This window comes from Acomys minous, assembly GCF_964271855.1.
Source record: "Acomys minous genome assembly, chromosome: 12".
Lineage (NCBI taxonomy): Eukaryota > Metazoa > Chordata > Mammalia > Rodentia > Muridae > Acomys > Acomys minous.
Genome location: NC_140493.1, coordinates 110,122,421 through 110,141,762, shown reverse-complemented (window position 1 = coordinate 110,141,762; position 19,342 = coordinate 110,122,421). Strand labels below are relative to the sequence as shown.

General features: G+C 52.6%; 1 protein-coding gene across 1 annotated transcript; it reads left to right on the top strand.

Annotated features, from left to right (window-relative positions):
• Positions 1–2,332: 2,332 nt before the first annotated feature.
• Positions 2,333–13,026, top strand: LGALS3BP (galectin 3 binding protein). Its single transcript, XM_084750148.1, has 6 exons — positions 2,333–2,589; positions 4,953–5,026; positions 6,215–6,406; positions 6,558–6,689; positions 7,989–8,241; positions 11,608–13,026. The coding sequence occupies exons 2-6, from the start codon at positions 4,975–4,977 to the stop codon at positions 12,722–12,724; spliced, it is 1,746 nt and encodes a 581-aa protein (XP_084606274.1). The 5' UTR covers positions 2,333–2,589; positions 4,953–4,974; the 3' UTR covers positions 12,725–13,026.
• Positions 13,027–19,342: the final 6,316 nt, after the last annotated feature.

The window sequence follows — 19,342 nt, the reverse complement described above, 5'->3', positions numbered from 1 at the left end:
GCTGACCCAGTATGGAGCCACCAGGCAGTCAGGTGCCGACTCTCTTCGCACTGCATCTTCTCCAGGGGGCAAGCCCATCCCGCCCTCTCACGCTCTCATCCGAAGGTGGCAGAAGCCACGAGTTAGCTAGTCCCCAGTTGAGCAAGCTTGACCTCTTCCTTGCAGAGCCAGGCCTGTCCCTGCCTGTAGCCCCCGTGGCCACTGGAAACTTGAGCACTGGCTCAAGGGAGCCAGCCCCTGAGTGTCCGACCTCTGGACATTCAAAGCGTTTGGTTAAACTCAAAGGGACTGCACTCCAAAATTCCCAGTGCCCCCTCCCCCAGGGTGATGAGGACACTGGTGTCTGTCACGGGTAATTCTGGCCAGCCCAAGTCGAGCCACACTGACTGAGAACTCCCCAAGAGAAAACAAGATGTGAGGGGTTTCTGCGGAGGAGGGGGGAAAGGGTATGAGCCAGGCAGAGGCCTTGCTTTCTGAATCCCGAGAGGGTCACTGGGGCCACCACGCGATGGATTACTGGGTGTAAGTGATGGTACAGCGTCAGGTGTGTGTGGTAGCCTGCCTGCGTTTGCTTCTCCTGGTCTCAGGGCCTCCTGATCACCATGCCTGGGACAAAGTATAGGGCTTTCCAAGCCCAGGCATAAAAGGATTTAGCAGATTAGAATTGGTGTAAACGTTTTAATAAAGAGTAGACCCTTGGGATGGGGGTGCTAGAGAGATGGCTCAGCCACTAAGAGCTCTTGTTTGTGCACAGAACTCAGGTGTAATTCCCAGCACCCACATGGTGGCTCATAACCATCTGTAACTCCAGGAGACCTGCCTCCCTCTTTGGGCCACCATATGCATGCACATCAGGTATATGGTGCACTTACATGCAGGAAAAATGCTCGCACACATAAAATAAGTGAATCTTTAAAAAAAAAAAAAAAAGTGGACACTGAGCACAGAAACATAGCAGATGAATTCTAAAAGATCCACACACCTCAAAAGTCCTATACCTACTAGGAGTCCCTGGCTTTGCCTCTTGGGCCTTCTGTGTCAGATCTTTTGACTAATTCAAAAGGACACTTCAGTGTGTTGAGGTAGGCCGAAGCCTCCTCTCGAGTGGTTCTCTCTAGGAGCGTCTCAAAGTGCAGCGATGAACAGCCAAAACTCTCCCAAGTCTCTAAAGGCCCCGCCGCTTGTTTTTGGCTAATTTTTATACCTCCTCACAGAATTAGTTCAAGGATGTTTTCAGCTGGTTAATAACCAATCTCCTCCACATGGTGGTTTGACTTCTAAGGGAATAAACATCACCTGCTCTCTCACAAGTCTTTTTCTCATGCCCCACTTGTGATCTAAACAAAAAACATGTTTCTCTCCTTCAGAGCAACCTGTGTTCTTAACCTCTGGTCCATCTCCCCATTTCTGTTTGGTTTTTATGTAAGTGTTTTTACATTCATTCACTGTGCGTGTTCACATGTATGCGCATACATGCAGCGATCAGAAGAGAACTCACAGGAGTCAGATTTTCCCTCATCGAGTTCCAGGGATGAAAGCCCCACCATCAAGATCGGCTGTAGCATCTTTACCTACTGACTCATTGTTGCCGTGGTTTTTTGAGGCGGGGTTTCTCTGTGTAGCCCTGACTGACCTAGAACTCACTATGTAAACTAGGCTAGCTTCTAACGCACAAAGATCCACCTGCCTCTGCCTCCTAATTAAAGGTGTGTGCCACCATGCCCAATTAGCCCTGCTCTTCCTCACCTTTAAACTAGGTATTTTAGAAACCTTTTAGGATTTAAAATTTTAAATTGTGTGTAGTGTGTGTGTGTGTGTGTGTGTGTGTGTGTGTGTGTGTGTGTGTGTGTGTGTGTGTGTGTTCCTGCACTCACACACTTGAGGGTGGGTGCCTGCAGAGGCCAGAAGTGTCAGATCTCCCTGGAGCTCAGTTACAAGCTCACTCCCAGCTCCCAGCCCTGCCCTCGGCTCTTTTGTCTCTATACCTGCCCGTCTTTCGTGATCCACATGGTAGGTTTGTGCCTAAACACAGCCAGCCTCTCCAGGTCCAGGAAAGGATTGTGCAGCCCACGCCATCCTCACAGACACTGTCTGACCTGAACCTCTGCTCCTAGGGCCACTTGCGTCATCTCCCCCAGCCCCACCCCCACCCCCTTGAGGGGTGCCTGCGGGGCCTGCCTGGACGTGTCTCTGTGCAACCGCAGCCGTAGCCTAGGTGCCTCAACACCGTTGTTTTATCTGCTCAGCCATAAGGCATTTGGATGCCTGCCATCCCTCCAACAGAGCAGCGAGCGAGCAGAGGGCTGCTGCTAGCCTGGTCTGCAGCCAACCCCAGAAGCAGCCTCTGTCATGTGTTTTCTGGAAACCGAAACCAGACTGTGTTTATGAAGCATTTCCTGGGACGGGGCTGAGGAAATACACTTGGTGGGGCCTTTCTCGGCTGAGCGGTTGCTTGGGGCCCATCAACTCAGCAGTCTGATAGCTGAAGAGGGGCGCAAGTTTCTACAGAGAACTACAGTTGCAGCCAGCAGGAAGGCTTCCGGACCACCTTCAGCAGCTGCCTGCTAACTTCCTGTCTCTTGCTCCCAGGTGAGTTCTCATTCTACACTGGCAGGGTCACTGGCAGGCCACGGAGCACAGGCCACGGAGCACAGGCCACGGAGCACAGGCCACGGAGCACAGCACCATCGTGCCACCCCATAGACCTGCAGGGCCTCTATACAGCTGGGCAGGTGTTTACTGAGCAAGCAACTGAAGGGGCAAGCGGGTTGGGATTCAGCCCTTGACCCCCTCTGCTGGGTCTGTGAACTCTTGCCCTGGACTACACCTACCTACACAGTGGTACTGACTGAGCCAGCATGGGCAGGCTTGTTTCAACTTCCCCACAATGGAGCCAGGCAGAAACAGCCTGTGCCAAGCAGAGAACAGCAACATCCGCATACCTGCAATGCTCCCAAGGCCTAGAGTCCCTGACCAAGCATGGACAAACCTATTGGTCACAGCTTACAGCGAATGGAGAGGAGGGTGAGTACCCAGGGCAGTTTGCCCTGGGGCTCAGGTTTCCCAGAACCCAGAATCATCCCACCTTGGGATGTAACTGAGATGATGTCTCAGCACATGGGTGTGAGGCTCCCTGGCTTCCTTGGCTTCCGCCAGGTCTACATGGTGGGTAGGTGGGTAGACCCTACCCTGGGGCTCACTAGCTGTGAGACCTGGAATCTGTTGCCTATCCTGGGCTTTTTCACTTGGCATGTGGCGACTTGCTGCGGAGCTTATTGCTCCGGGGTCTGTACGTGGCTGGATGCAGAAGGCTGGCGGGAACCTGCTGAGCAGGATGGAGAGGCTGCCCAGCGATAAGGGCCACGCTTCCCACCCCTCAGTGGTCAGAGCTTATGCCCAGAAAGCTCCCCTGATAATAAGACTCAGCCACCTCATCCTCCCTGGGCAAATTAAAGATACAGGAGTGAAAGGCAGAAAAAGCAGTTGTATTTAATGTGGCTACACCTCGAAGATGTGTGGAGGTACAGTGCCCCCCCCCCCCCCCCCCCCGTTAAGGGGCCAGCAAGAGGTTTAGGCCAGAAGTGTGCATAGCTAACTGGCCTGGCTGTTGCCTGGGCTTTGAATCTCTTTCCTGGAGACAAACTCTGGCCATCGCCAGGGAGACTCCTAGGGAAATTCCAGCAGGTTGAGGCTCATGGGTTCAGTAGTCTGGTAGCCAAAGGGAGGGGCGCAAGCCTCTTAGGTTATCTTCACCCCTGCCAAGGCCGTTACAGCAGGACCCCGAAGTCCTGTTCACGCTGGTCTGGTGCAGAAGTGGCTGGGGCAAGGGGTAGGGGCATGTGGGTGGGTGGGGTGCTAATCCTGGTATTTGTACTGGTCCTGGAATACCTTGCTGCTGGTCTCTGGGCCCCTGGTCTGAGTAAGAAAAAAACAACTCGAGGATACCAGCTCCCGCCCAGCAGACAGTAGACTGCCTAGATAGTACGAGCCAGTCCCAAGCTTGCTGACTGCTGGGAGTAGAGTGAATGTCACCAGGCGTCTGCACCTTGCTCTATGGGTCATCCCCTCCTTGAAGGGCCTGGGGGACAGTGCCTGGGTCGGGTACATCCTACAGATAGGCAAGAGCCAAAGTATGGAGTCCTCTGCCCAAGTGCTTAGAGCTGTCAGCATCTTGGGGGTTGACACTGACACACCTCCCACTCATCCCCAGCTGAACCCCCTGATTTACCTCCCACTCATCCCCAGCTTCATACCTTGGAACCCTAGACCCTTCTGTACCATCTCTGTCACTCTCCCCACCCCAGGAGTCCCCTGTCCAACCTCACCCACAGCTCCATCCCCCACTAGCATGTCTTCTGCCTCTGGGCCTGCAAGGGGCTAGTGCCTAAAGATAAGGCCTACTGTTAACAGGCTTACACCCTCTCCATCCCCAAGGAACTGCCTCTGGTCTGTGTTCCGTCCTGCTGCGGGGCGTGGCTGGCATACCATGCCCTTTACCTAGGGGTGGGTTTCCCCCCACCCCCACCCCGCTCCCAGAGACCCTTCACTGTATAGTCCAGACATTTTGCTTCCTTCCGCCTGCCCCTTTTTCCCCTTCCCACTTCTCTCTCCTTCCCTTCTTCCTCCCCCTCCCCCCCATGCTGCTCCAATAAACCTCATTTATATAACATAACTCCGTCTTTACCATTAGCTCATTCCGTTTTAATCAATCAGTCTGTTTCCTGGGTCCTCATTGCCAGGAGCCCTCAACTCACTTGGGAAATGTTCCTGGCCTGAAGGTTGTCCTACAGAGCCTGCGTGAGGGCCACCACATGGCCGTCTGGGCCCTACAGAAAAGAGACCATCCCCGAAACTGTCCTGTCCTCCACAAGCAGGACTGAGGGGATCACGGAACTGCTAGTGTCCCTCGGAGAGCTGTTGCCAGTTCCACTCTGTTGTCCCTTCTGCTGCAGGGTTGGGCTTCCAGGCCAGGCAATGGCTCTCCTATGGTTCCTCTCAGCATGGTTGCTGATTTCGGGGACTCAAGGTGAGTCCTGCCCACCGGGAATCGTCCAAACTGGAATTCCTCCAGGCTGCTCCACCTTGCTCCGTGGGTCACCCCCTCCCTGCAGGGCGCCCCGTCGTGTCTCAGGATCTTCTCCCATGTCAACCCCAGTCTTCCCAAATGATGGTGGTGCATGGGCCCTGGTGAAATGCAGGGATGGAGAAAATGCCAAGGAATGTCCCCACCTCGTCAGTGGGACAAGGAGGGGAGTGCTCAGCCTGTGCTAGCCTGGAAGTGGGTGGCCTTGGAGTACAGGTTAAAATGCCAGAGAGTCCTGGGGGGCAGTGCCCAAGCTGCATTCTGGGTGGGAGAGGCTTGCTTACCCTGCACCCTCAGCTGAGTGAGTGTCCCTTTTAGCATGGGTGACCACCAAATTCAAGCACCCAGCTAGTTGCTTGCTGACCCCATGAGTGTGGGCAGAGTTGGGAATCCCAGAGAGTGGGAGGCAGGACCCCCTTGGCTGCCTGCACCTGATTGCAGACTGTCTCTGGTCCAGGATTGTCCACTTTAGGCAGACACTGTAGGGATGAGGTAGAAACCGTATGTGTGACTTAGGAGCAGCAGTGTGCAGCCTACTCTTCTCTTACGATGGGGTACCACACCACAGCTCCCTCTGACCCACACTTTGGAGAGAATAAGTGACACTGCAGTGTCCCATTGCTAAGTGAGGACAGTCCCAAGGCCCCAAAGGTGAGATGCATTTCTACTTGAGACAGTTTCCATTCATACGGGGTTGCAGGGCATCAACCATCATAAGCTGAGGTGTGTCTGCCATCTGCCAGTGTCTAGGAGCCCAAGGGCCACCATCCTCCTCAGGCCATTATTCCAGGGAGCCAGCGGGAGCCTCTTCCCCTCCCATTTCACCCTACAGGCTGAGAGCCAAGGTGCCCTCTTGGAGCACAGGGCCCAGCCAGAGCTGAGAGCTGAGAGATAGAGCTTCCACAGGGTCCTCACAGAGCTTTCCCTCCTCCTCAGTGGATAACAGTTCACACACACAAACACACATGGAGAGGGGCCCTTGAGGTGGTTCAAGAGCAACCACAGAGGGCCACTCCACCCTAACTGGGACAACGTTTGCCCAACAGGACAGCATAGAGCATTGAGTTCATGGGGTGTGGGCATCGAACCTGGCTAGCCCTCCTCCCAGCTGACCCCCCACTTTCCTGGCAGGTACAGAAGATGGGGACATGCGCCTGGCTAATGGGGCCTCAGCCAACGAGGGCCGCGTGGAGATCTTCTACAGAGGCCAGTGGGGGACGGTGTGTGACAACCTCTGGAACCTTCTGGATGCTAAAGTTGTCTGCCGAGCCCTGGGCTATAAGAACGCCACTCAGGCACTGGGCAGAGCTGCCTTCGGGCCAGGTGTGGCTGCTACCCCATCCCCCAAAGCTAAGGTCGCCCCCCCTCAGACATCCCTGCCGTGTCCGCGAGCACCCCTGTTGCAGGACCTGCTCCCCACCAAGGGTCCAGTTCCTCCTCCAGTGAGGCCCCTGACTTCCCTTTGTGCCCACAGGAAGGGGCCCCGTCATGCTGGATGAGGTAGAATGTACAGGGACGGAGTCCTCGCTGGCCAACTGCAGCTCCCTGGGCTGGCTGAAGAGTCGCTGTGGGCATGAGAAGGACGCAGGGGTGGTCTGCTCCAATGGTGAGCCAACCTGGCCCTCCCGGTCCCTGAGGAAGTAGCGGCCCTGCCCATGGCCCTGTCTGCACCAGCTGCCCTGTGTAAACAGAAGTTGAGAGCGGCAATCTGGGTGTGGCTGGGTGTGTGAGAGCCCCTTTCTCTGACAGGGCGGCGGGTGATGGGAAAGGGCCTGCATCCCGTATGTACAGGACACCTGTGTTCTGGAGGGTTGGTCCTCCAAGGGCCACTGTCTTGTGATTTGTACTCTAACACATTGCATAGTACCCCTGTGCCCAGGTTGTGGGTGCTTAGCAATGGCTATCGTCAGGGACACTGGTGCCCAAAGCTCCATCTGCCAAACCCTGACTCTGTCCCAGATCTTTATTTCCAGCATCTGAGACGCAATGGGAGCTTTCCTTCCTCCTGGCTGCCATTCTGTGGCTTCTTCCTGGGCTGGCCCAGGGGGGTCCTGTGGGCATCTCTCCGATCTGTCCTGGGCCGGGAAACTGAGGCATGAGGGTATTGATTCCTGTCAGGTCAGACAAGCTTGGGTACAAGCTGATCTGAAGTGAAGGGCCCAGAGTGGGGGAACCTCCTGAGTGTAAATAAGCTGTAGAGGTTTCTGGAAGAGTGAGAGGCCCCTCTGGCTGGGGTAAAATGGAGCCTGGAGGTGGAAGCTAGGAGCACTGGGGCTATGGTGTGAGGAGACAGAAGGAGCCAGCCCACCCACGCTAAGTGTAAAAGTCAAGGCAAACCTGCACAGAGCAACAAATGATGTGGCTGGCATGTGGTTCTGGATTAGGCTTTGGGAGGCAGGAAAAAGTGGAGATGCCCAGAGGCATGCCATGGCCCCTGGACAACTTGTCCCCTTGGGCCTGGGAACCCCCATTTGAATGTGGGGTTGTCATGAACCCTAACTTATAAGGCAGTTAGTTCACTGAGTGTAGGAGTGACCTCTGCAGTTACAGCTGGGTTTATAAAGGATGGGCACAGGCTCAGGGCCAGTGTCTCCCTCTAGAAGTGCCTGAGTGTGGGGTGCAGGGAGCAAGCCTCTGGGTATATCAGGGCACAGGGCCACACATGGACATCGAGGCCATCAGGGCCTACGGCTGTTTTGTGGGGTTCAGAGGGCAGCTGTACCCTTCCTCCAGGCCTGTCCCATCCTGTAGCTTGCCACAAGCTCTCTGAGCAGAGTAAGCCACCAGGATGCCTGGTTCCAGATGGAGACTCTGACTTCCAATACTCAAATGGAGCTTAAAGTCATAGAGAAAATGGTCCGCAAAGTCCAAACCCTCATGCAGCGACTCCTTCTGTCCCTCCTAGACACCAGGGGTATCCACACCCTGGACCTCTCTGGACAGCTCCCAGATGCACTGGGCCAGATCTTTGACAGCCAGCAGGGCTGTGACCTGTTCATCCAAGTGACAGGACAGGGGTGCGTGGACCAGAGGATCTGTGCCCACACGCTGATCCTGAACATCAACCCTGAGGCCCAGGCCCTGTGGCAGGTGGTGGGCAGCAGCGTCATCATGAGAGTGGATGCTGAGTGTATGCCCGTTGTCAGAGACTTCATCAGGTAAGTCGGGTCCTCGGCTCTGGTGGCACCTGGGCTGCACACCCCTCCTAACCCCGAGACCATCCACTATGCTAGGGTGGGGCAGCAAGGTAGCAGATCTGTACCACACGTTCAAACATACACATGTGTTTATGTAATACCCATACATGTGCACTTCCTATACGTGTGCACTTGCATGTCACACAGCCATATGCATGTGTTGGATGATTATTAATATTTAATATTGATTTATAATTTTAATATAATCAGTGCTTACTCCTTAACCAGGAGTACCTAAATAACCGCACAGAGAGACTAGGATCTACATAATTAGCCTAGAGCACAATGCTGAGCCATCCTAAACCTCCAGGCTGGTATAGCTTCCTCCCACTCAGATTTCCCACATTATACTTGCTTTTTACTCACATCCCAGGTCAGGCTCACTTCTCCTGGAGTTTCCTGGTTCTCCCCACATGTATCCCTCCTCTCCTCCCTGCTCTTTCTTCTCACCTCACTGGACTGTCCCACCCTACTCTCTGTATTGCTCAGCATTGGCTAGCTGGCTTTTATTGGCAACACAGAGAACAAATGGTGATCATGTTTACACAAACTGGAGACAGGAGATACTTAGAGTAAACGTCACAGTGCAGTGTCTGGGTTGAAGCCACATGGTGGGGTGGGGAAACCAGCACTTGACTGACCAAGGGTAGAGTGTACACAGTGCGTAAACACCACGCCGACACGCACACTTATTCACACTGCACACGCCTGCACTCGCAGACAGATGGCCACAAACTCTCATCTCTATGGAAAATCACATGGACGCTTACGTTTGAATGCTCCTTGCACTTGTGTGAACACGCGCTCACATACAAATGCTCCCTGCACTTTCATGAAAGCATTGAACACTCACACATCTGAATACTCACTACCTTTGTGTGCGCGCGTGCGAGCGCACATACACACACACGCACGCGCACGCACACACGCACACACACATACATACACACACACACACACATGCACACTTTTGCGTCCAAGTGCTTATTGCGTATGGCCATGCGTCTGAGCCTTACTTCTGTATGTGCCTGTTTGCCTACTTGTCTTAGTCACTGTTCTCTTGCTGTGAAGAGACACTATGACTTCACGTGAAAGTGTTTAATTGAAGGCTTACCTAAGCTTCAGAGGCTTAGCCCATTTTCATTATGGCAGGTGCTGGGACAGTAGCTGAGAGCCTTAGATCCTAACCCATAGGCAGAGAGGGGAGACAGACAGACAGACAGACAGACAGACAGACAGACTGGGGCTTTTGAAGCCTCAAAGGCCATCCCCAGTGACACACTTCCGCTAACAAGGCCATGCCTCCTGATCTTTCTAAAACTTTCAAATAATTCCACTACCTGCTGACTAAGCACTCAACCATTCATTTTTTTCCAAAGACTTATTTATTTATTTACTTATTTATTTATTTATTATACAGTGCTCTGCCTGCATGTACACCTGCAGGCCAGAAGGGGACACCAGATCTTATTATAGATGATTGTGAGCCACCATGTGGTTGCTGGGAATTGAACTCAGGACCTCTGGAAGATCAGTCAGTGCTCTTAACCTCTGAGCCATCTCTCCAGACCATCTTTTTAAGATTTTGTTTATTTAATACGTATGAGTGCATGTGCACCTGCCTGCCAGAAGAGGGCGCCAGATCTCATTACAGATGGTTGTGAGCCACCATGTGGTTGCTGGGAATTGAACTCAGGACCTCTGGAAGAGCAGTCAGTGCTCTTAACCTCTGAGCCATCTCTCCACCCGCCTAACCCCCACTACTCTTATGTACAAGCATTCCTTGCACACTGATATGCACACATGTACTCTTACCCACATTCAGTGCATGCAAATACATATATGTTTCACTATACAACTCTAAATATTCTCTCCAAATTACTATGAGCTATTCTCAGCCTTGTGTTCTGAAAACAGTGATTTAAAAACAGAACATTTATTAAAAAGAATTCTCAACTGGGCACGGTGCTGCATGCCTGTAATCCCAGCACTTGGGGAAGCAGAGGTAGGCAGATCTCTGTGAGTTCAAGGCCAGCCTAGTCTTCAAAGTGAGTTCAGGGCAGCCAAGGCTACACACAGAGAGACCCTGTCTCAGAAGAATAAGGGGGGCATTTCTTTCATTCTGATGACATGGAGCTTTATATAGTGGAATGTGACATTTATGAGAACAATACTGACAATTAAACCCAGATTAAAGCCATTTGCTTCCAGCCTAGTGTGCAAACCTGGCAGGGATCCTGTGTCCTGCTGGTTTCTATGTCCTAGACACAGTGGAGGGTGGAGCAGATGTCATCTCTGTCTTCTTGTACCCTTCCCCTGTGCCCCCCCAAGTTCCAGCCTGAGGTCCTAGCATGTTCTCTCCCTCCCTCCCTCCCTCCCTCCCTCTCTCTCTCTCTCTCTCTCTCTCTCTCTCTCTCTCTCTCTCTCTCTCTCTGCTTTGGCTTCCCTCTGTAGTCACGCATGCACACCGGTATGCACCCTGGCCTCAGCCACAGGAAACACAGCAGTCCCCTAGGCTCCTCCAGCTGTCCTTCAGCCCACTTGTCACTGCCAGCTTTGTGCCTTTTCCCTCTCTGGCTATGTGTTCTTCACTTGAAAGGGATGGGCAGGGCTGGGGTACCCACTCTGATGTCTGGAACTTGCACTGAGTGAGGAGGCATGAGGGAAACATGAGGATGGAGAGGAACACACATCGACCCTTGAGATGAGCCTCCCTCCCTCAGCGCGTAGAGCTGCCAGCAGGCTGAGGGACTGCTCTGCTGTGGGATGAGCCTTAGAAACTGGTGCCAACCCTTCTTCCTGGTCCTCCTGCCTTCAACAGCAGGGGGGAGGTTGGTCGCAGTGTCCTTTATCCCATGCCCTTCCTCCAAGGGGATTTCATGAAGGCTCTGTTGCTGGTTGCTGGTTGTGTAGGGTGGGTCAGTCCAGAGGAACGAGCTGCCACCCCAGCCTCTGGGGTGCCATGAGGCCAATGGGAGGAACCCTCAGATCTGTTTGGACGCTTGTGCACAAAGAGGGAGGGTGTCACTCGGGGCATGGCAGGCTCAAATCCTCACATGGGAAGCGAAAAGAAGGTGACCGAGGAGCCATGGTCACTTACAGGGAGCAGGTGCCTGGGAGACAGGTAACCACGGGACCCGTCAGGTGACTGATGCCCACACCTCTGCTGAGGAAGGCTCACAGTGACAGCAGAGAGACTGGGTTGTCATGGGGAGTCAGCAGCCCAGTAGTGGAGGCCTGGCAGCTAGCTGGGTGGGCGAGGAGGCCAGGCACACCCGCTGTGTGTCAGGGCCAGCTTCAGGAGCCTCGCTTCCCTCCCACCCTCAGGTACTTCTACTCCCGAAGAATCGAGGTCACCATGTCATCTGTCAAGTGCTTACACAAGATAGCCTCTGCCTATGGGGCCACGCAGCTGCGGGACTACTGTGCTCAGCTCTTTGCCGCCCTCCTCCCCCAGGACCCCACCTTCCATACGCCCCTGGAACTCTATGACTATGCACGGGCCACGGGGGATTCCGTGCTGGAAGATCTGTGTGTGCAGTTCCTGGCCTGGAACTTTGAGCCTCTGACAGAGGCCGAGGCCTGGCTGAGTGCTCCCCTCAGCCTGCTCCAGGCCGTCCTCCCCAAGAGTGAGCTGGCTGTGTCTAGTGAGGTCGATTTGCTGAAGGCAGTGGACAAGTGGAGCACAGAGAGCGGCGCCTCCCACATGGAGGTAGAGAGCCTGGTGGAACAGGTCCGCTTCCCCATGATTCTGCCCAAGGAGCTGTTTGAGCTGCAGTTCAACCTGTCCTTGTACCAGGATCACCAGGCACTATTCCAGAGGAAGACCATGGAGGCCCTGGAATTCCACACTGTGCCTTTCCCAGTGCTGGCCAAGTACAGAGGCCTGAACCTCACTGAGGACATGTACCAGCCACGGCTTTACACCTCCTCCACTTGGAGCACTTTGGTGCTCACCCAGTCCCGGAGGGTGCAGGGCACACAGGTGTCTGAGTACAGAAAGTTCTACCTGTATGACTATAGCTCAAAATCGTGGTACAACCTGTACGGCTATAGCTCAGAATCCTTCCCGACCCCAGAGCACCCCAGCTTCCTCTTCAGGGACAAGCTGGTGTCCTGGTCTTCCTCCTACCTCCCCACTGTGGAGGGTTGCTGGAACTACGGCTTCTCCTGCACCTTGGATGAGCTCCCCGTCCTGGGCCTCACCAGGTCCGGCTACTCGGATCCGACTATTGGCTACGAGAACAAAGCCCTGGTGCTCTGTGGAGGGTACAGTGTGGTGGATGTCACCAGCTTTGAAGGTGCTAAGGCCCCGATCCCCGGCGCCCTGGAAACCAATAGTTCCAAGACTCCCTCCCGCTTTCCTTGTGCCTCAGGGGCCTTCAGCAGCTTCCGTGTGGTCATCCGCCCCTTCTACCTGACTAACTCCACTGACCTGGGCTAGGTGGTACCTCTCAGTGGTGGGGACTCAGACACTCATGTGTCCCCGTCCTTGGCCTCTTTCCTCTCTGTAACTCCCTCCAGGAGCTACACCAGGTTCCCCCAGCTGCCACGGTCTCTATGAGCCTTAACATTTGCTAGAAGGTTCCAGCCAGCACTCGCTCCAGTGCTAAGTGTCCGCAGGCCTCCCACTGCAGGCACCAGCGGGTTCTGTGAGGTCGTGTGGGATTGCCTATGCCTACTGTAACTGCTGCTCAGTCTGTCATGTCACTCATCTGAAATCATTAAAGTCACACATGCTGCTCACGATTGGTCTATTCCTGCAGGAGGCTTCCCTCTGTGTGGAGGGCAGGTGAGCTGGGTTCTGGGGGACAGGGAATGAGACTGTGAGCCATCAGTGTGGTGCCTGCACCACCGCGGTACCGAGTTGAGGGCGAGGGACTGTGGATTTAACTCATGCACACACACACACACACACACACACACACACACACACACACACACACAACACAGCGGGTCCTTCGTGCTAAGAGAGCAGCAGCCGCAGCTGTGGCAGCGGTTTATTATTCTTGTCTCTTCAGAGTTCCAAAGAGCCTTCTTATAGGCAGCAAAACAGGACTCCTCCTCCTCCCAGGTGAAATCCCTCAAGAGGTGATTGCACACAGGAGGAAAAGTCTCGAGGAAGGGAGGGGTGCGTTCTCAGAGCAGTAAACATGACTAGCTAACCAAGATAAACACAGACGTGGAAGCTGCTAGAAACAGGACATGAAACAGCCAGACAGGCAGGCAGCCCAGTTGGGCCTGGTTCCTACACATCAGGAAGGCTGGCAGTGACAGGCAAACACCCCAGCCTTGGCCCAGGACCACCACAGAGGATCAGAGAGGGACACAGCCATGGGAACTGAGCTGGTGAGCACAGGGCTGATGTGGTTGAGAGCAGGGGCATTTCTGAGAAGAAGGGGCTGCTGGCCTCAGAAGCTAAGAACATCATGATGCATGTGCAGGGAGCAGGAAGAGGCAGGATGGCCAGCCGTTCCCCCAGAAACCCTTAAAGCTGTGCCAGGGCAGAGGGGCAAAGGCACACCCAGCATCTGTAGGAATGGGGAGCTGGGGAGACTCTAGGTACATCTAAGTCCCTCAGAGAAGAAGGAAACCAAAATGGAGAGTCAGGTAGAAGAGGGGTGCTGGTTGACCCATGGGGCCTAGGAGAAGGCTTAGATGCTGTGGGGACATCCTGTGAAAATGTCACCTTTGGGTCCTGGCCAGTGGATGCCTCCCCACCTCCTTTATGACCAGGGAGAAGTGGTGTGTGTGTGTGTGTGTGTGTGTGTGTGTGTGTGTGTGTGTGTGTGTCCACTTGTGAAACCCAGAGGTTTCCCCCATTCCCCCAGTCCCCAGGTCTCATTTCTCAAGGTCAAGAGATCGTCCATCTTGGTCAACTTTACACAACCTAGAATCATGAGGAAAAGGAATATCAGCGATGGATTGCCTGTCCTGGGTTGGCCTGCGTGCGCGTCTGTGAGTTAATTACTGTGGGATGACCCAGTCCACCGTGGGCAGTGCCATTCCCTACGTTCCCTAGGTGAGGGGTCCTTGCCAGTACACAGGAGTGAGGACACTGATGTGAGAGTGGGCAGGTGAGCAGGTGAGCATGCGTGCTTTCACTTCTCTCTGATGCGACGAGCTGCATGTTCCCGCCTGAATGCCCCATGAGCACGGGTGCTTTCACTTCTCTCTGATGCCCCCATGATGAGGAACTGTAACGTGGAACTTTCTCCTCTGAATTGTCTTTTGGTCGAAGTATTTTATCACAGCAACAGAAATGGAGCATGTGTGGAGGAAAACTTAAATACAACACATGGCTGCATGGTAGAGTGTTGTTCAGGTATGCAGACAGGTCTTGTCACACCTCTGTTCAAGTCAGGTATGCTGGTACTTGCCTGGCTGCTTCCTCTGAAGGCTGAGGCAGGAGGATCACATGTTTTTAGGACTGCCTAAGACATAAGCGAAGTTACCAGTCCAACCAGTGATTTTTTTTTTCAGACCTTGTTTGAACAAACAAACAAATAAAATGTGAGGGATTTTTGCTTTTTTTTATATAAATAAAATGTGTTTATGACTTTATGTGGTGGCTGGTTTTATGTCAATTTGACACAAGTTAGAGCCATTGGAGAAGAGGGAGCCTTAATTGAGAAAATGCCTCTGTATGAGTGGGCTGCAAGCAAGCTGATAGAGCATTTTCTTTCTTTCTTTCTTTTTTCTTTTTTCTTTTTTCTTTTTCCCAAGACAGGTTTTCTCTGTGTATTCTTAGCAGTCCTGGACTCACTTTGTAAACCAGGCTGGCCTCGAACTCACAGTGATCCACCTGCCTCTGCCTCCCGAGTGCTGGGATTAAAGGCGTACACCACCACACCCGACTCTTTCTTTTTTTTTTAATATAATTTATTTATTTTTATTGTATGTACATTGGTGTTTTGTATACATGCATGTTTGTGTGAGGGTGTCAGATCTTGGAGTTACAGACAGTTGTGAGCTGCCACATGGGTGCTGGGAATTGAACTCAGGTCCTTTGGAAGAGCAGTCTGTGCTCTTAACTGCTGAGCCATCTCTCCAGCCCCTAGAGCATTTTCTTAATTAGTTAGTGATGTGGGAGGGCACAGCCCATTGTGGATGGGGCCATCCCTGGGCTGCTGGTCCTGGATTCTATAAGAAAGCAGGCTGAGCAAGCCATGGGGAGCAAGCCAGTGAGCAGCACCCCTCCATGGCCTCTGCATCAGCTCCTGCCTCCTGGTCCCTGCCCTGCTTGAGTTCCTGTCCTGATTTCACTTAGTGATGGACTCCAATGTGGAAGTGTAAGGTAAATAAACCCTTTCCTCCCCAGGTTACTTTGGCTTGGGTTTTTTGTTTTGTTTTGCTTTGTTCGAGACAGGGTTTCTCTGTGTAGCCTTGGCTATCCTGAAACTTTCTTTGTAGACCAGACTGGCCTCAAACTCCCAGAGATGTGCTTGCCTATGCTTCCCAAGTGCTGGGATTAAAGGCATGCACTGCCCCCACCACCCGGCTAAATATGCAATTTTTAAAATAACATTTTCATTGAATTATTTTAGAATTTCATATATGTTGATTATATTATTCCCCCTGGCCATCCCCTCCCAGACCTCCTGTTGTTCTACACACAGAACTCTCTCTCTCTCTCCCTCTCCCTCCCTCTCTCTCTCTCCCTCCCTCTCTCTCTCCCTTTCTCTCTCTCCCATGAGTCCAATTTGTCTTTCCCAAACCTTCCTGGCTGTGGAGCCTGTCCTGGATGGTGGTTCACCTATCAGGAGTCATGTCACTGAAGAAAACTGGCTTTCCCTGTCCCTGCAGCTATGAAGTGCCAGCAGCTCCTCCGCTATGGCAGAGACTTCGTGCCCTGCTCCCCTTCCATGCTGTGATTCTGTCTAGCCGGAGCTTACTTAGGTCTTGTGCTGCCATAGCTGCTGTGATGCAAACATCCTTGTCGTCATCCACAGTCTCTGGCTCTCACACTCTTTCTGCTTCCTCTTCCTCAGTGATCCCTGAGCCTTGGGGGTGTGGCGTAGATGTCCTATTTAGGACTGAGCAGGTCTGTGGTGGTTTGAGTGAGAATGCCCTCTCCCCATAAGCACATATATTTGAATACCTGGTCCCCAGTTGGTGGAACTGTTTGGGAAGGATTAGGGGTGTGGCCTTGTTGGAGGAGGTGTGTCTCTGGGAGCAGGCTTTGAGGTTTCAGAAGCCCGTGGCCTTCTCAGTTAGCTCTTTCTCTCTGCCTTATCCTTGTGTGTCAAGATGTAATCTCTCAGCCACCACTCCAGGTCCATGCCTGTCTGCCTGCCCTGTTCTCTGAAACTAAAGCCCCAAACAAATTCTCCTGTAAGTCGCCATCATGCCATTATTCTCTGCCCGGTGACCAGTTGTGGGTCTCAGTGTTAAGCGCCATCTACTGCGTAAGAACTGTGTCTGATGGGTGTTGAGAGGGCACTAATCTGTGGGAATAAAGACAAGCACACACTTTTAATTCCAGCACTCAGGAGGCATAGACAAGTGGTTCTCTGTGAGTTCAAGGCCAGCCTGGTCTACTTAGTAAGTAACAGGACAGCCAGAGCTACATAAAAGAGATCCTGTCTCAAATTTAAAAAAGAAAAAAATCCTATGTCCATTTAGCAGAGTAATAGTAGTAAGTTCTGAAGGAGAGATAAACCTCTTTTTGTTATGATTCCAAGTGCAGGAACAGGTGAGGTTAATCCACTAGAAGGCAAACCATCTCGTGCGGGAGCTTGATTGTTGCCAGCTGAAAAGATCTGTGAACAGACTTTGGGAGGAGATATATAAGTGAGCCAGAAACACTCGGTGGGCCTGTGGAGACTTGGGATAGTCTTGGCTGTTCATCGCTCCACTTCGAAACACTCCTAGAGAGAACCGCTTAAGGGAAGGCTTTGGGCTCCGGCTCCTGCTGAAGTTCCAGGTTCTGGGTGCTCCAGGTTCCAGCAGAAGAAATCCTGCTGATTAGGCCAGGAGAATTGTTCCTCGGAACTGATATCCTTATGGTTTTGTTATTGTATTATTTAATTCTCTTCTCCCATTGTTTCGGTTAGTCGGGTTATGAGTGACATACTCTTGGTTAATAAGTTCATAATAAAATATATATGTTAAGAGAATTGAACCAACAAACTTCTCCATCAGGCCTGTGATCTGTCCAGCCACTGGCTCAAGTGCAATTTTTTTTTTAATTCTTACTTAAATCTCTAAAGAAAAAATGGAAACAAGTAACCTTTGGGACTCTCCTGTGTGCACGTATGCGCGTGCATACAACACACACACACACACACACACACACACACACACACACACACACACATACACGTGACTTCAGTTTCCTCCTAGGACACCCTTCTTTCTCTATACAGAGCCCCTGCAGTCCAGGGATGGACGATCCCTTTTCTTTGTCTGGAGTGGACAGTCTGTGCTGACTTCCCTGGGGAAGAGGTTTGAGGGTGACCACCACCTCCTACTCCTCCTCCTCAAGTTTTTTGAGGCAGAGTCTCTATGTGTAGCCCTGGCTGTCTTGGAACTCACTCTGTACACCAGGCTGGCCTCGAACTCACAGAGATCCACCTGCTTCTGCCTGTGGGATTAAAGGCATGTGCTGCTGCCACCACCACCCCGCTCATTGGGTAACCGCTTAAGAAAAACATTTACTTGTACTTCTTGCTATGAAATCTCTCTCGAAAGTCTCCTAGGTTGGTGCTGAAGAGATAGCTCAGTGGTCAAGACTGCTTATTACTTTTCCAGGGGATTGAACACTTCTGGCCTCCAAAGGTTTCTGAACAGATGTGGTACACATAAACTCCCACAGCCATGAGTTCTTACACATGAAATAAAATAAATATAATATATATTGTTTTAAGCTGGGCAGTGGTGGTGCACATCTGGAAGAAAGCCACTGGATGGCACCAGAGTGACCCTGAGCAACTTGGGCAGAGGAAACTCCCTGTCCTTACAGTGTGTGGCCTTGCTCAGCATCACACCGGCCTGGGCTCCTCCTCCAGCTGCTCTGGAAAAACTTTACCAGGGCTTCCCTCGACAAAGCTGTGGTCCTAAGAGAGGGCTGGATCTGTCTACAGGGGTTCAGCTGGCACATGGCTGGTACAGTTAAGTCTATACCTCCCGGATGCACCACAAGGCCTCCAGACCGCCCTGCATACAAGGGGTGGGTGGAGCTTGTATTGTTTTTCATAAAGAGGCCCTTTGAACTTTGCCTGAGGAGGATTCAGTAGCTTCTGGGTAGCTTTGGGCTAGGGCTGTGGTTACTCCTGGCAGAGGGCTGAACCCTTGCTGCAACCCTGACCTCTAGGGTAAGTCAGTACAGTGAGATATCAAGACTGAGTCAACTGTCCCCACAGGACAGACCCAAAGGGCTCAGGGGCCCTCCAGATCCAGCAGCAAACCCTAGTGCTGAGAGAGCTGCACATTCCAAACTGCACAGGCCAGACACTGTCCTTCGGGGCCTTCCTGACGTCTCCCCATGTCCTGTCCCTGTGGTGTTCACAGTCTCCTTTATAAACACGCCATTAGCCGTGGCAATGTGTTTCCCCGAGTTCCGAGAGAGCATTCTAGAAAATTCCTAAGTATGAGGAAAGGGCCATGGGAAGCTCTCACTTAGCATGTAAGACTGACATCTAATGTGGGGAGTCCTGTGTGGCTGAACCAAACCCCATGGGCTTCTTTTCTGGATGTTGAACGTGGATCATAGGGTGGCTAGCAGGTGTCAGGAGGACCTGGTAAGTGACCTGAGGTGGGGGAGCCTGGGAAGTGTGGTAATGGAGAGACAGACTGAACAGGAAGCAGACAGACAGACAGACCGACACAGCTGGCATGTCAAGAACATGCCTGGAGCAGGGAAGAGACCATGAGTTGCTTTCAACTGATGCTCATTGGGGTGTGCTGCCATGAAAAGTGAAGGGAAGGGCTGGAGAGATGGCTCAGTGACTAAGAGCACTGTCTGTTCTTTCAAAGGTCCTGAGTTCAATTCCCAGCACCCACATGTGGCTCACAACCATCTACAATGTGATCTGATGTCTTCTTCTGGCCTGCAGGGGTA